The sequence below is a fragment of the Ascaphus truei genome, chromosome 1 (genome assembly GCF_040206685.1).
Source record: "Ascaphus truei isolate aAscTru1 chromosome 1, aAscTru1.hap1, whole genome shotgun sequence".
Taxonomy (NCBI): domain Eukaryota; kingdom Metazoa; phylum Chordata; class Amphibia; order Anura; family Ascaphidae; genus Ascaphus; species Ascaphus truei.
Window position 1 is genome coordinate 458,037,408 of NC_134483.1, and position 16,076 is coordinate 458,053,483.

Genomic DNA, 16,076 nt, shown 5'->3' on the forward strand with positions numbered 1-16,076 from the left:
ATTTATAATATACTGTAGCAGACAGTCACACTTTTTAAGTAATGCAGGTTTTGAGATAATTATACCCGTGGGATTTACGTGCACAAGATGCATAGCCTATGAATAAGTCCATGGTAAGAATAACATCCAATTGTTCTATTTTATGTACAAATGATCTAAGAGTTTGCTGAAACAAACATTTAGTAAGGCAGGGCTTGTTGTTTAAATGCAATCATTTTACATTAAAATAAGAATAATGTCATTGAAGAAATTATAGAAGGAACTGTTTTAGATTTCTGGGAAAGTATACAGTACTTGAAAAAAGTAGAATTTTACCTACATACTAAGCAGAAATGTTGTATAACTGCATAGTCACCGTCAATAATAAAAATCCTTTTGTATATGGAACAGACAATACTAATGCAATAATAATAATAATAATAATAATAATAGCATGTTCTTGTATAGCGCTGCTAGTTTTACGTAGCGCTATACAGAGACATTTTGCAGGCATAGGTGGAGCTTACAATCTATGTTTTTGGTGCCTGAGGCACAGGGAGATAAAGTGACTTGCCCAAGGTCACAAGGAGCCGACATCGACGCCGACAGGCTCCCCTGCTTCAAACTCAGTGCCAGTCATTGTCTTACTCACTTTGCTCCTTCTCTGCAATATTCATACACAGTGGCGGATTTAAAAATCTGCTGCCCCATGGCACTTAGCCGTTGCGACCGCCTCCTTGTTGCTGCCCCTCTCCTTCTGAACCGCAGCGTCAAATGACACCGCAGATGTGACCAACGTGACGTCGCGTCACGTTGCCATAGCAACACAACGTCATGATGTCATTTGACGCTGCGGTTCAGAAGGAGGAGGGCGGCAGGTAAGGAGGAGGCTGCAACAGCTAAGTGCCTTCCCATCAGGCCCGATTGGCCCGAGAGCGTGGCCAAAGAATATGGGGCGGACTTTTTTGCCATCCCAAAATGTTTCCGCCCTAGGCCCGGACCTAACGGGACTAACACGATATCCGCCACTGTTCACACATATGCATTTACATTGGACTCTTGAAAATGTCTGTATTTTAATGAATATCTGAACTGGGTATAAACATTGTAAAGGGATGTAAAGCAATTCATCTCTTTTTTCCCATCGTGTGTTTGTGCCTATTCCTGATGTGTATTCTGCATCTTTTTACTGTTCTCTCACAATATTGGGTGTTTAGAACTTTTGTGGCATTTTTGTTTCCAAATTTTCTGGTACCTTACAATTGAGCAGCAACATGGAACCTTCAGAGGTGTAGAGCTTTTTTTAAAAATTTGTTTAAGTAATGATGCTTGGGCTGAGCGTATAGTTAGTGCGATTGTGATAGCGCGCGCGACAAGCACAAATGGCCTAATGCCTATGAGGCCGATTCTAGTGTGTGTGCGCGATGGCGCGACTGTGATTTGAAGTGACAACATTTTTTGTTTTTTCAAGCGCGGTTGCGTGACGTCCGAGTCACGTGAGTGGTTCAGCCAATGAGGGCGAACCAGCTTGTGACGCGCCCACCACGCCTCCCCAATCTCCTGCAAGCCCGTCACGCAGGTACTATAATAAAGAACAGGCGGTTACCATGCCAATAATGCATACATGTTAACATTTATTTTCATATTATCAGCTATTACTGATTCAAATGTTTAGACATTCTTTAGTCATTATTGCCTAGAATTTCAACCAACATGAAAGCATGGTTTCTGTATATTTTAAAGCAACTATATTATACATTCCCATGGGTTTCCCTATTGGCGGAAGTGCAGATTTTATTGGGTTATGACCATAATTATAGTTGTGTATCTGATCTATTAAAAAATTATGCGTGGCTCATAATTACTTAGCAAACAGAAGTCCTAGTGAAGCTGGCAATTTCTCTGTGCCTTTAAGGACTTGCATACAGTGTAATCACCAAAAGACATTAGATAGAGATCATAAAAACCCTCCAATGCTTTTGTTTACCATAGAGATGCTAAGTTAATACTTATCCTTATATTTATTTTTACGTTTCAATCAACGTATTTGATCGCGCCACGTGAGCGTATGCCCACGGCGCCACGCGGTCGCTCTCAGCATGATGCGGCCTTGCTCTCCAGTCTCCACAGCCAGCACCACATGGATCTCTCAGCAGACTCACTGTACCCTGTGCTGCTGGGAGCCCACAAGGGGTCGCTAGTCCATAGGAGCTCAGGAGAGGAGCTGGTTAGGGGGTGGGTGCTCTGGCTTCTCCTCTTCCATGTCTCTATGATCTCTCTACACTGTTTTTTCCCCTTCAGGGGCAGCACATGAAGCACAGCGGGGCCACATGCAGCCCTTGGGCCACCGGTTGGCCACCCCTGTTCTAGACTAATTAAATGCAAATCTACTCAATAGGAGTTATAAACGATAATTTTCATGTTGCAATTATACGTCCCCCTTTATAATAACATATTCAGCTATATTCTCATTGTTTTTTTTGTTTTTTACTTTTATGTATTGCTGTTCTATATAAAATCAATGGAATGAATCTCTTTTCTGCCTGTGAACGGATTCGAAACAAACACACAAAAGTAAATAGCAATGAATTTTCATTTTTACGTGTATGCCCTGCTAGGGATTCACAAGTACAGTACCTGCAATATCGTCAGGGTGAACAGCTTCCCATTTTGCTTGAAACCCGTGCTCCGCCCTCTGTGTGTCTGTTGAAAATCTCAGGAAAAGCTTGTTGCTTGAACTAATGATCACTGGAGGCTTCAAATACCCACAGTAACTTCCTAAAGGGACAATGCAAAAAGAGGTCATTTACATTGTGTGTTTTAAACACAATATTCAACGATGTTTAACACCATTTTTTAATGCCTTTTTGGTTCCATTACAACTGTTTGTAAGATTATTGATAAAGAAGCGTCTCCCTTCCTGCATAGTTGCGCAGGGACTTTCCTCTAGTTTTATTATGTCCTGGGCTACCGACAGGGGGGTAACGCGGGAACGCAGGGATGTCTGTCACGGACCTGGTGGCAGAGAGGGGCCCACTCCAGTGGTCCAAACCCGGAAGTTAGACCGAGCCGGAAGTCGGGCCTAACTTCCGCTATTGCCCCCTCCGCCACCGGGTAGGGCCCGGACGTACCTCATACTTTCGCAACACAGGTAGGGCCAGGGGGCTGGCGTTGAGAGGCGTTAGAAAGAGAGATGGGGGAGGAGGGGCATATCTGAAAGAGGGATGAGAGTCTGACACTCGGTCAGAGGGCGGAGTCTGAAAGAGAGGGCAGAAATCTGAGGGAGAGCGAGTCTGAGAGAAAAATGGACGCAGTCTCAGGCTGCGTCCTCGCTAGCGCTGAGCACACTGAGCCGGCGGTGCCTGCTGCGGTTTCTTACCTTTATAGATATATGTAAGTCCCCGCTCACGCGGTGTGCGTGCGCAGGCACACACGCTCACCGGGGCTTGTAGCTTATGTAAACAAAAAAATCTAACTTTCCAGCGTGCTCAATGCCCCGTCCCCCCCACGCGTAAATGACAGGACACCTGGCACTCATGCTTGGAGCACTCTCCAAGCATGAGCGTGCTCAGCGCCAGCGGGGACTCAGCCTTAGAGGTGAGGGAGATAGAGAAGTTGTGAGAGAAGAGTGGGGGGAGAGAGCAAGGGGGCAGAGAGGCTGGGGGGAAAGAAGAGGGAAGAGAGAGGGCAGTAGCGAGAGGGAGATGGAGTGTTAGAGGGGGGAGAGTGAGAGAAGAAGGGGGAGAGAGAGACGGGGGACTCGCAGGGCTGATGACGAGGGGGGGGAGGAGGAAGAGGACTCCTCCCCTTGTTCTGGCATGGGTAAGTAGATATTTAATTTACTTTATGCTGGCTGGGTAATGTTATATTTTTAATAGCAAATGCACTGTTATCCAGATCTAGATAATAGGAATTTTGCCCAGTATTATACTGTATGTGTTGGGTTGGGGGGGGGGATGTTGGGGATAGGTAGTAGGGTTGTTGTTTTTTAATGTTACTTGGGGGTAGAGGGGGTGGGTGAAGTGGGTAGTTGCCCCATGGTGGATGGTTAAGCCTCTCTGGTGGGTAGCAGGAGGGGTTAACTCCGCATCCTTCCTCATAGGCCTAACCACCCACCCTGGGGCAACTAGCCACTTCACCCACCCTCTCTACCCGAATAAACCAGGTACTCTTGCTTAAACACTTCATTACCTTAGCAGTAATTAAGCTGTTTTATTTTGATTTTAATAACACATTATTGAAGCAGGGTGTCTCCGGAGCAGAACCGCATTAATTTCAGTCTCTGGGACCCCCTGCTTCCTGAGTTACAGGCCCTGGTATGGGGTGCCGGTAACTCCCTGCATTGTTTAAATGTCCTGGCGTGACGCGGGAGATTTTAATATTGCGGGCATACCGGCACCCCATACTGGGATCTGTAACTCAGGAAGCAGGGAGTACTGAGGCTGAAATTTAGGCGGTTCTGCTCCGGAGACCCCCTGCTTCAATACTGTGTTATAAATTTTTTAATTAAAACAGTGCGAACGCCTATATGAGCTGTGCAGGGAGATGCAGCTCTCTGCGCAGTTCTTACAGACTGCGGGCAGATCACAGCGCTAGAACTTAGAAAAAGCCAGAGATAAGGACACTGCTATTGTCCTGGAACAGGATTGTGTTCTCTCTGTCTTCAGGCTGCCAGCACTCCTCAGCCTAGCTGTTGCAACAATGTTGCGACCCCTTGTGGGTTTCTTGGCCAGTTGCCTTGGCAACCCCCCTGCATTTTTACTAGGATGGACTGCTCCCCCTCCCCTTGCCAAGTTGTATTGTCCCAATACATTTCCCATCACCCCAGACCAGCATGCTGTCTTTTAGTTCTAGCAACCATCTTGAGCAGACATCTCTCCTATCCTGGTAAAGTTACCTATCCCTATATCTTGCATTTAGGCCACTTCCCTCATAGCTCCCCTTCCCCTACATTGCTATTGTGTCCCAGTGTTCTCTCAGTACTTTCCCCCACTTTTTATTTGTATGTTGTTGCCCCAAATAAACACTTCAGCAAGTAAGAAGGTTCCCTTGCTTGATATATGGGATTGAGTTAACCTGCCTGTCCCAACGCATCTCTCAGGGTGTGCTTGGTCCAGAACAGCTATCCCGAGCGGTATTGGCATTTTCCTACCTCACGGTTTCTGACTTGCGATAACACTCTGAATACCGTGATAACACAAATGTCAGAATGTGAGGTAGGTTCATGCCAATCCGTTCAATGTGGCATTGATTTTATCAAGCTAGTAGAATAGGCCCTTCAGTGTAAACCCCTTCTAAGTAATGTGAACTCATCCTGAACATCTGGATGAGTTAGATTTGTAGATGTGTGATGTGTATGAAGGACTGCAAAGAAACAACATACATTTTTAACAGGTTTTTTTTTTTAACATTCAGTAATATTAACTCAGTAACCACATAATTGACTTAAAGTGCAACTAATCCGCAAATGTGCAGATCTAACAATCTTCCCTACTGTTCTAGGCCTATTCCTCGTTATTTAATTAATGGAAGTTTTCTTATTATATAATTTTAAACACATGTCCAGTGCCTACTTATTCTTTATTATATAATTCATTATTATATATTTGATGACACTTATTCTGATCCGATGCACTGCATATTTTTTTTACATTTCTTTATCAACAAAATTAAGTGCTTCGTTATTCTCTCTTTATTAATAAAAACATTGCAACAGTGCATAGCCAGGAAAATAGTTGCGTGCTCTCCAGAAATGACAGAAGTTTATAACTAAGTAAAGCTTAGTATCCTCAGTGTCACTGCCAAGCGCGATCACGTGACTGTGGTGGACGCGGCATCGAAGGATTGACGCTGCTGAGGGTCACATGAAGAAGTATGGACACCCCCGCAGCTCCATCACAGCAGAAACTATCCCCGTCACCGCAGACCTTTGCTTGTTTGTCCACGGTGCAGTACAGTAACAAGTCTATTTTGGAGCATTGCATTTTAATTGATGCAGGTCCTATTTGCTCTGCAATGCTCCAGGGCTCCTCTTGCAATCAAGGTTATCAAAGTGCTCGTCTCCTTTCATATAGATATGAACATTAATCAATATTTACCTATCACGTCAGAGGTATCAGAAACTTCCAGCTTGTCTCCTGTACATGCTCCTATTTCCCCATCCACAGCAAGCTCTGTAATTGCCAGTTTAATGAGCAAGCCCTCAGCAACAGTAATGTTCCAGTTGCAGTGAAGATTTCCAGGGTAGGTGTCGGGATAATTCTTGGAGTGGATGGAACCCTTACGACCCTCCTGCAGGGCATTGCTACTACAGCCTGATTCTAAAAATAGGACAAAAAAAATAAAAAAAATGCGAGAGAGAGAGAGAGAGAGAGAGAGAGAGAGAAAAGGAAAGAGAGAGAGAGAGAGAGAGAGAGAGAGAGAGAAAAAAGGCAAAAGAGAGAGAGAGAGAGAGAGAGAGAGAGAGAGAGAGAGAGAGAGAGAGAGAGAGAGAGAGAGAGAGAGAGACAGGCCTCAGCAGAGACGGTGTGGTGCATGGTAAAGGGTAAATAGTTACAGTCTATAAGGATCCCTAGAGATCCAATATACCAGAGTACAAGAGATAATCACGAAAAATGGGTTATTAGATCCAAAATGTACACATATGCCCGACGTTTCAGTGTATATATATCGATAGAGATAGAGATATATAAACCCATAATCACATAGTTTGCAGTGCTTCCACTGCAGCAAAGGATTCTGGGCAACAACATATAACTGAGCACATATAGGCCCAGCTCTACAGAGTTCAATTATTGACTTAATGAGATGTTAACGCCCCATTAAGCATTAATGGATACCTTCTAAGCTCACTAAAGTCATGTTAAATCCTGGTTTTGGCCTGTAAAAAGCATTGCGTTAAGCATAATGGACGTTAGTGCTAATGATATGCAAAAGAGGCGTTCCCTCTAAAAATGCCTATCGTGCTCCATTATAGTTCATGATGTTGGATAGGTCATAGTTAAAGGTAGACCCTAGAATATGGTTTTGCTGGGGGGAGGAGTCAGAAATAGAGCGTGAGAGCCTCTAATTTGCTGGAGTCCTAAATATATATACCACCCCAAATACACCGTTAGACAACATGTGCAGGGGCACCTGTTTACTAAAAGGAGCCCACCTGAGATACCTGAGAAATATGCTAATATGTCAAATAAATGTACTTTGCATATCTAAATTAGCATGTATCCCAGGTGGACTGATTTTTGTGCACAGATGTCTCTCCATGTCTTGTCTAAAGTTGTGTTTGGGGTGGTATATATAGCCCTTGGGACTCTAGCAAAAAAAGAGTCTCTCTGTTGCCTCTCTCCATCCCTGTCGCCACAGACCCTCCCCCGGAACTAGCATTCACACAATTGCTTTCAGATGCGCTATCGCTTCTTGCTTCTGCTGATATACATGGAAGGGGCTTCCATTTTGTTTAGGGTCTTGCGAATGCAGTCTAGAAAATGAGCAATACCCAAATGATATACAGCACAAATCAGAATAGACAGCACACAAAACGCATGTAATGAAGTAGAAAGAGAAGAGGTGGTGCAACGTGGAACTGAGAGGACCCTCTTTCCACCCAAACAGTAATCCTAAGAAATCTATAGTTCCCAGCACACAAAAAGTAAAAATAAAATATGCCAAAAGGGTTTAATGAGCAAAAAACACAAATCAAACGATATGTAAGTGCAGAACATAACCACAACACATCAAAAGAAAATCGGGAGAAAAAAAACAAGGAAAATAGCCCCCCTTTCCCTGTACTTTTTTTCCTTTTCTCCACCCCATCCGTCCCTTCCTTTCCTTATTTTTTCTCCCGATTTTCTTTTGATGTGTTGTGGTTCTGTTCTGCACTTACATATCGTTTGATTTGTGTTTTTTGCTCATTAAACCTTTTTGGCATATTTCCCCCCCCCCCCCTTTTTTCCACTTTTTGTGTGCTGGGAACTATAGATTTCTCCAAATGATATACAGTGTTCACTGTACATCTGTAGGGCACTGAGGGGCTAAGAAAAGAAAATGTAATGCATATTATTACCGAGAGTTTTCACTGTTCAAATATAACTTCTTGCTAATGTCTGGAGACAATTTAGAGTTACAGTTAATTACATTTTCTGATACAAGTTTTCTATAAAAAAATAATACATGTACTTGAAGTTGGACAATTTTTCCTGTTTTCAAATATTTCACCTTCCATAGTGTATGGTAATACCTCTGCCATACACAGATAGAAATATAGAGGCTGGTTAATAACAAAAGGAGGATGTTAGAAGCTAGGTTATATTATCAATGTACTATACGGCATCCAGAGGAACACTGTTTGCACTTGTATAAGTTGATTTACAAGGTTAGCAAAACCCAAACAGTATAGCACTGATATTTTCTATTAATCCTTCCTCCCGAGGTTTGGTCACTATGGGAAGATCACACATGTTCTGTACCACAAATAGCAAGTGGTTCTATGCACGTTATCCGTGAGCTTCATAGCATTTAAGTGAGCTCTTCAGATACTGTACATGATTATTTACCTCATTAGTTTTCACAATTTCTAGATCTCAAATTATATTACAGGAGTCCGTTCATTGCAAGGATATTGTGTGTATTTTTTTTTTTTTTTAGCAGAATGTGGAATTTTTAGAGATTTAAAATCTGTTCAGATGCTTATTAAAGTTTAGCTGAAACAGAACTAGTCTTTACAACTGCATTAATAGCTATGTTTGTTTACCAACTTTATTGTATGTTAAAAAAAAAATTGTTTTTTAATTATTTCTACTCACCAATGTAAGGAGGAGGAGGAGCTGCTGTGGGAGTCGGAATATCTCCGTGGAACGCAACGTATGCCGCTCGGAAACCCTTCCCAGTGCCAATACCGTCTGACTTGAACCGCACAATCAATGTATTCCCAGAGGAAATCTGGGGGGCTGGAATATTTCCTCCACAAAAATGACCTGTAAACGGAATGATATTTATTTCAATGAAGACCTTACTTTAATACCAATACCTCCTGAATATGCTATTGATGTGTCGGAAAGTTCATTTTATTTTTTATTTATTTGTGCTCCTGCGTTTCTGGCTCCTCATCACAGGGTTGCAATATATTGTTTCTTCTGCATGTCAACTTCATTGCCTCTGCTCTACAGACATGTCTACAACGTTTGCACACGGAGTCCCAGTTTTCAGTCATGTTAACCGCTGCTCTCTCTGATTGTTATTTTTATTGATGGACAAATTAGTCCTTCTCGGAACACGTTCTGAATTCATTTTGTTGCAGTGAAATGTTGAGGCCTTGTCAATGGTACAGTACAGGAATGGGACATATTTAACAACCTTCTGAAAAGGGGTATTCAGTGCTACATTTAAAGTTGCCGCAAAAAGTCTTTGGGAGCAACAAATTTAGGGGATCCCACATTTAAAAGTGGATTAAGTTCATTCCATGATTAAATTAGGATGGGAATACAATTTTTTTTTTTTAAAAAGAAGCGCCTAACTCATTGCCTGCTAGGCAATTCTTAGGTCTGGTCATTATGTGAGGAAAAGATAATCACTAGAATTGTATATCAAAGTATGAAGCTGTGCTGCTTGTAAATTTGACAGCCATTTTGTTTCCCAGGGAGTTAGAAGGGACACCAGTAAAAATGAGTTAAATATTATAAAACCCCTCCAAAGTATTTATTTACCATTGACATGTTAATGGTTTATGAAATTATTTAAAAATACTATAAACCTATTGTTTTTTAAATACCCAGCACCATTTAACTTAATAACATATTAAGTTCACTTAGTTAAGTTCACTTAGTTCATTTTTCATGCTAGGCAGGACTGCCCATTAAATTGACGATTCTATGTTCATTGTAAAGCACATGGGGGATCTCTTGCAAGATCTTTGTATTGAACGTAAATGTGTTTATAAATAGTAATCATATTGATGACTCTTATTAAAACAATTCTAATATATACTTTCTTTTAAAGCATTGGCTCTGCTCTGCCCATTCTCTATCTTTTGATAAAGTGATCAATACTGTATCATTAACACTTCAATCTTATGCATAATCTAGCACATACCAGATGAGCACTGAGAATCCTATCTTGTTTTATGTCATTGGTTGTCCAGATCGGACTGATGCAGCCAGCATTGGTATGTGAACACCATTGACATGTTCTGCATCACTTTGAGAACCAGCTGTGCCAGGGGAGTTAATTTACCATGCATACAAAACATACCGATTTTGTGTGAGCCTCTGATGTTCCCATCATAAATTTCAACAAAATCCTTGCAGCCAGCTGGCCCTGCAGGTTCAAGGTCAAATGAATCGAAGGCCAATCTTATCCTTTGACCAGAGGTTACTGAAAGTTTCCACTGTGCAGAAGACAAATACACATATGTTTAGATTGGACAATTGAGAACTTGTACTAGACACATTACATGCCCCTGTAACAACAGTCATCTTGGGCTGTCATTTTATACAAGCAGGGCCAGTGCAACCATTAGTAAAACTAGAGATCGCCGCCTAGGGTGGTGGAATTTGGGGGGGCGGCAGATTTCCCCGATCCCCAAGAGCAAGCAGTTTCTAAGGGTCTGAGCAGTTTCCTCCATTCTGATTGGGTGCTTCTGAGTAATTCAGCGAATCCAGAAGGGGTGTAAGGAGCCTGGGGGCGGGGCCATGCAGAGGAGGAAACAGCATGGACCGGAGAGAGGCGAGGTTGTGTGTGTGTGTTTTCTGTGGCTGTCCTCTGTGTTGGTCAGGGAGAAAGATTAATGACAGAGGTGGGGGGAGAGAGAATGACAGGGAGAGAGGGGGGAGAATGAGGGAGAGAAAAAGGGGGGCAAGAATAAGGGAGTGGTGGAGAGATAATGAGGGAGTGGGAGAAAGAATGGGGGGGGAGAGAATGGGGTAAGGGGAGAGCATGGGGCAGGGGAAGAGAGAATGAGGTAGGGCAGCGGTGCGCAAACTGGGGGCGCGAGACTGCCGACGGGGGGCATGGGGTTTACAGAGGCCCCGCGCGCTTCCCGAAGGCACTTAAATTAAGTGCCCTGGGGAGCTGCAGGGCCTCTGTAAACCTAACTTACCGTGGCTTTGGCGGCTTCCTCCCTGCGTCGCCATGGCAACGCGGCGTCAAAATGACGCTGCGAGGTCATGTGACGTCACGTTGCTATGGCAACGTGACATCATTACGCCGGAGCGCGGGTAAGTTGGGGTTGGGGGGGGCGCGGGAGTGAGGGGACAGCCGGCAGGGGGGCGCAGGGAAAAAAGTTTGCGCCCCCCTGAGGTAGAGGACAGAAATAATGAGGGAGGGAAGGGGGAGAGAGAATGAGGGAGAGAGAGAATGAGGGTATGAGGGGGAGAGAATGATGGGGGGAGATAAAATGAGAGATGGGGTAGAGAGAATGACCGGGAGAGAATGATGGAGGGGGGGGTGCAAGAGAATGGAGGAGGTGAGGGAGGGGAGAGAGAATGAGGGAGAGAGATAGAATGAGTGAGTGGGGGAGCGAGAATTATTTAGTTAGATAGAAAAAAAATCATAAAGTTAATTGTGTCTGTGTGTGGGGTGGGGAGGCGCAAAGCTGAAGGTTCGCCTAGGGCACCAAACACCCTTGCCCCTACCCTGTATACAAGTGAATACAAAGCAAATGAATGAATTCACTATGTGATCACTATGGCTGGGATTACATTCTTGTGTTCTAATGGTGCTCAAGTTCAGTTTTATAGGGCTACCCAAAAGGCCAGATTTTCAGGGCAATATATAGGTTTTCTAAGTGATACTTAAGGCTGGGGAATAGGTTAAGTATGTCTTAATTGTTGAAATTCTTAAATCGTGGTCAGATGGTAACCCTACAGAACCACAAACACCACTGTTGTATTTAATTATTAAACTGAATATATATATATATATATATATATATATTTTTTTTTACTGGTATCATATGTCTATTTTTCCTATTACTACTATACAATCTTGACAGTCTGCATGGCTAGAGATTTGTGCTTGACATATGACATACCTTCATGAACCTGCGGCCATGATAGGTGTGTCATTCTGTATCATTACCTGTGTTTATATTATTTATAATTATATAATTATATATTGCATTTGATTTTGCCCTCTTTCACAGCACATCAAATGGCTTTGTTCAACTGTGTATTGCATTTCTCACCGCAAGTCATTATTAAATTGATAGACAGTATGGAATTCCATAATTACAAGTCCTGATTGATTTGTATTTAATTACAGCTTTATCTCCATAGGATGCAATTAAAAGTAGAGAATGATGCCGCACCTGGCCTCAATTTCTCTCTTCCATGCAGCCAAGTCAATAAAGCATTTCATGTAAATCCTTCAGCACATGCAGAATGTGAACGCCAAGCAGCTCTATGAACAACAAACAGAACAGCAATATTTGAGCTAGCGCTATTGTAATGAATTACCTGGTAGAGAGCATCATTCTTGTATGTGTTTTCAGGTGTATTGGGTGTTTCAAACTCCCCTGTGTCACCTTGTAAATGTCCTCCACCTCCTACAATTTCTGAGCAAATGGAAATATTTAGAGCTATTAGCCAAGTTTAATAAAAGCTGACAAGTAAACACAAGCCAAGCACCTCAATAATTAATCAAACAACAGCTGATGTCAATATGGACTTGTGAAACATTGTAGTACCCATTAACTTTTTCTTTTAATTCTTTTTTTCTGTGATATACTTGGTGTGTTTGATTCATTGTTTTCACCAAGGAATCTTACAGGTATTGGGGTCTTCTATCAAGGACATTTTGGAGAGAAACCAGGGCATATTTATCTGGCACTTATACAGTATACTAAAGCAGTTTGTGCCAATTTCCCCCTATCTGCCCTAGTTTGCACCTTGGAGAGTGTCAGTAGGAGCAACTTGGGAGGAGTTATATGGTGCACATAACATCATGAGATGTATCACAGTCGGTATCACTCTTTTGACCTTTTATTTGCCCCCCCAAATCCTCCACATTTGTAGTGGTGCAAGGCTAACATACTGCATCAGATGTAAGAGACTGTTCTACATATGCCGCAGCTCTGCTCCAATAAATACAAGAGTGCATCTAAGCACTTTTCCCTATGTTTATATATAGACCCTAGAATCAGGGCCGGCCCATCCATTAGGCAAACCTAGGCGGTTGCCTAGGGCACAAAGGTCCTAGGACGCAGCGGTGGAATTACAAATCCGCCGCCCTTAGGCACTTGCCTGTGCCGGCCGCCCTGCTTCTCCTTCAGAATCCACAGCGGCACGTCACCATGGTAACGCAACATCATCGTCACGGTTGCCATGGCAATGAGACACCATGTGACGTCGGTTGTGACGTCCGCGGTGTCATTTGACGCTCGATTTTGAAGGAGAAGCAGGACTGCAGAACGGAGGTGGCTGGCACAGGTTTACTTTATTTTTGGGGTCCAAATTTTAAGTTTTGCCTAGGGCACATGAAACCCTTGCGCCGGCCCTGCCCAGAATCCCCGGGGAGTTTTGATTCCTGTAGGTAATGAACAATTCTGATGTAGATATACTGGAAATTAGGCAAGATACAATAGCCAAATGATGAGTACCAAGGAAACTTAAAAAAAACTTTTTGCCAAATACATTGATCGCACAATAATTATACTTCTTGTTTCATTTACTTAGCCGCTGAGGAAATCGCTACTTGCGATGAAACGCATTTGGGAATCACCTGATATCGGACTTCATAAGGGAAGAAGTCAAAAATGGAGACACAAGCGAGGACGCTGAAAGATTATCCTCGCACCGCTGAAACCTGCCGCCTTCCACTAATATTGCCGAGCATTATGTTTTAAGACTGTTTGCGAGTAGATCTGCTCTACTTCTGCTATGTTTTAAACAGAAACCAAAAGGATTTTACACCATGGAGCCCTGTGCACCTCTTCATTTCTCTTACCTATAAAGGGCAGAGTAAAAATATGTATCCAGAAGCAGACCCTTTGAGAAAGTGCTCAGGTCAGTAGTGGGGCCTCTTTATACCTGTGTGTTAGCCCCTCTGCTAAACTTAATATGGGTGCATTTAGTATATCTCCTCTCTGCCTTTGGTGAAAAACAAGAAGAAGAAAAACAAAAGAACAAATCAGAGGATGAGTCTTTCTCTGGGTTTGGTTCAAATTTTGCTCGGATTTGAAAATGCGTTCTTGAGTTTGACTTGTAATCCCAAGCAAAGTCCGAAGTCTGCGAAGTTCGGTTTCAAACTTGCTAACCTACTTATCCTTACTATTTAGATTTGATTACGGTCTACAGTACATACAGTAAAAACATCCAAGACCAGATTCCGGTGTGCAAACATGTGCACCTGGTGTCTTTTTGTTTTAAATCTGTTCTGTAGTATTGGATAATACTTACTAACTTTTTTTATTTTAAAATTCAACTCTTATTGCCATTGTAATGAGTTTTAATATACTGAGCATCCTTTGATTTCTATAACAGGTTTTAGTCCACCTTCCCAGGAGTGCAAGATCTTTGTAACACTTTTTCCAGCAGTTTGAGCAGCAAAACTGTAACAATAGGTAAAGTTGCCTTAGTAATATAAGAATACATTATAGCTGCTGTGTTACACTGACTGAAGGATTGATTTAAAACTGAAAGGCAGCCATTTAGAGAAACAGGACTTTGCTGATCAATCACAGGAGAACCAATCGATCTGCAGCTTAGGTAATTAGTTTGCAATAAAGGTAATCAAAGGCTGCATATATTAAAACAAAAAAAGATATGTATTTTTGATTTTTTTTAAGCTGCTTGACCAAACTCTTGATTGTATTATTACAACGCATGAGCTATACAATTATGCAAATAAACACACAGCCACCGCGGTGCGTGATCGGCAATGGTAGAGGAGGACCACTATTTTTGAGTATTGAGATTCCTTCTTGCCTTTTTTTTTTTTTTTTTTTAAATGAAGACGTGTTTTTCTCTATTTTGCATAAAAAGTGAAAATGTTATTTCTATTTACCTGGTATTCTAATAGGATCTATGGCTTCGTACTGAGCCTTAAATCCCTTATCTGTCGCTTTACTGTTACTGTTAAAGGATACCAACAGCCTGTTTCCAACTGAAACCAGTGTCTCGGGAGTGGAGTGACCACAGTATATTCCTGTGAAAAAAGGCAAATGACATTATTGTATATCATGTAGCTTGGATATTATGAAGATAGGCTGCAGCAACGTACTGGATATGAGCATGCAATAAACTCTATTGATAATGTAGGGCGGAACAGTGGCCTCGTAGTTGTGCTCTAAGCCTCTGAGGTGAAGATTTAGATCATGTGCCATCAAATGATGTCCCTTCATAACCCTGTGACTCAGGCATCATAAACTAGATTCTAGGCTTGTCATCAGGAATGGGAGACATGGTTGGGTGTATCGTTCAAGTGAAGAAGAAAGTATAATTATTTGCCTTGAGGATGCGATGTTCCCTCTGCCATGGCAATTTGACACAAGCCATGTACTTAAATGGTCTAATCATGTGGTTGGGTTGAGCATTCTGAAGAAAAGAGCAATAGTAAAGACACATGAATTGACATGATGCAGTACTTTTGTTATAGGGTGCAGGCAAATTAAAGCAGTAGAAGAGGCTGCATTGTGTTTGAAATTAAAAACTAAATATTTTTAGCACCAGTTTGATGCAGGGGGTCTCTGGAACGCAAGTGTGTTTATTTTAGATCCGGGACCCCTTGCTTCCAGAGGTACATGCCTCCGTTGCGGTGCCGGTATCTCCAGCCAGGGAAATAGTGTGCCTAACATAATGGCGGCTTTAATTGTCCCATGTCACATGGGCCAATAGGAAGCTGTGACATCATCCAATGCAGCATAACGGGACATTTAAACTTTACAGGTATACTGGCAGAACCTACGGAGAAATTAACACAGTTTTGGATCCTGCTGTTCAACCAATCCTACACCTATCTCCAGCTCCGGAGACCCCCTGCTTCAAATCTGTAATAAATAATAATAATAATTTAAACATCATGCAGCCGGTTTTGTGTAAGCAACATTTACTAGAGTTGCAGTAAAGTGTAAGCATTCAGCATATACTGTATCTCTTATGCATCAC

The 16,076-nt window shown here is 42.4% G+C and overlaps 1 protein-coding gene across 1 annotated transcript in view; it reads right to left on the reverse strand.

The window, feature by feature from the left end:
* Window positions 1-16,076, reverse strand: part of LOC142463287 (ovochymase-2-like) — a 134,696-nt gene that overhangs the window by 99,975 nt on the left and 18,645 nt on the right. Inside the window, exons 4-9 of the mRNA XM_075565831.1 lie at window positions 14,977-15,117; window positions 12,429-12,526; window positions 10,225-10,360; window positions 8,781-8,951; window positions 6,078-6,299; window positions 2,617-2,757 (exon numbers count right to left, since the gene is read on the reverse strand). Coding sequence (XP_075421946.1) covers window positions 2,617-2,757; window positions 6,078-6,299; window positions 8,781-8,951; window positions 10,225-10,360; window positions 12,429-12,526; window positions 14,977-15,117 — 909 coding nt within the window. The remainder of the gene's footprint in view (window positions 1-2,616; window positions 2,758-6,077; window positions 6,300-8,780; window positions 8,952-10,224; window positions 10,361-12,428; window positions 12,527-14,976; window positions 15,118-16,076) is intronic.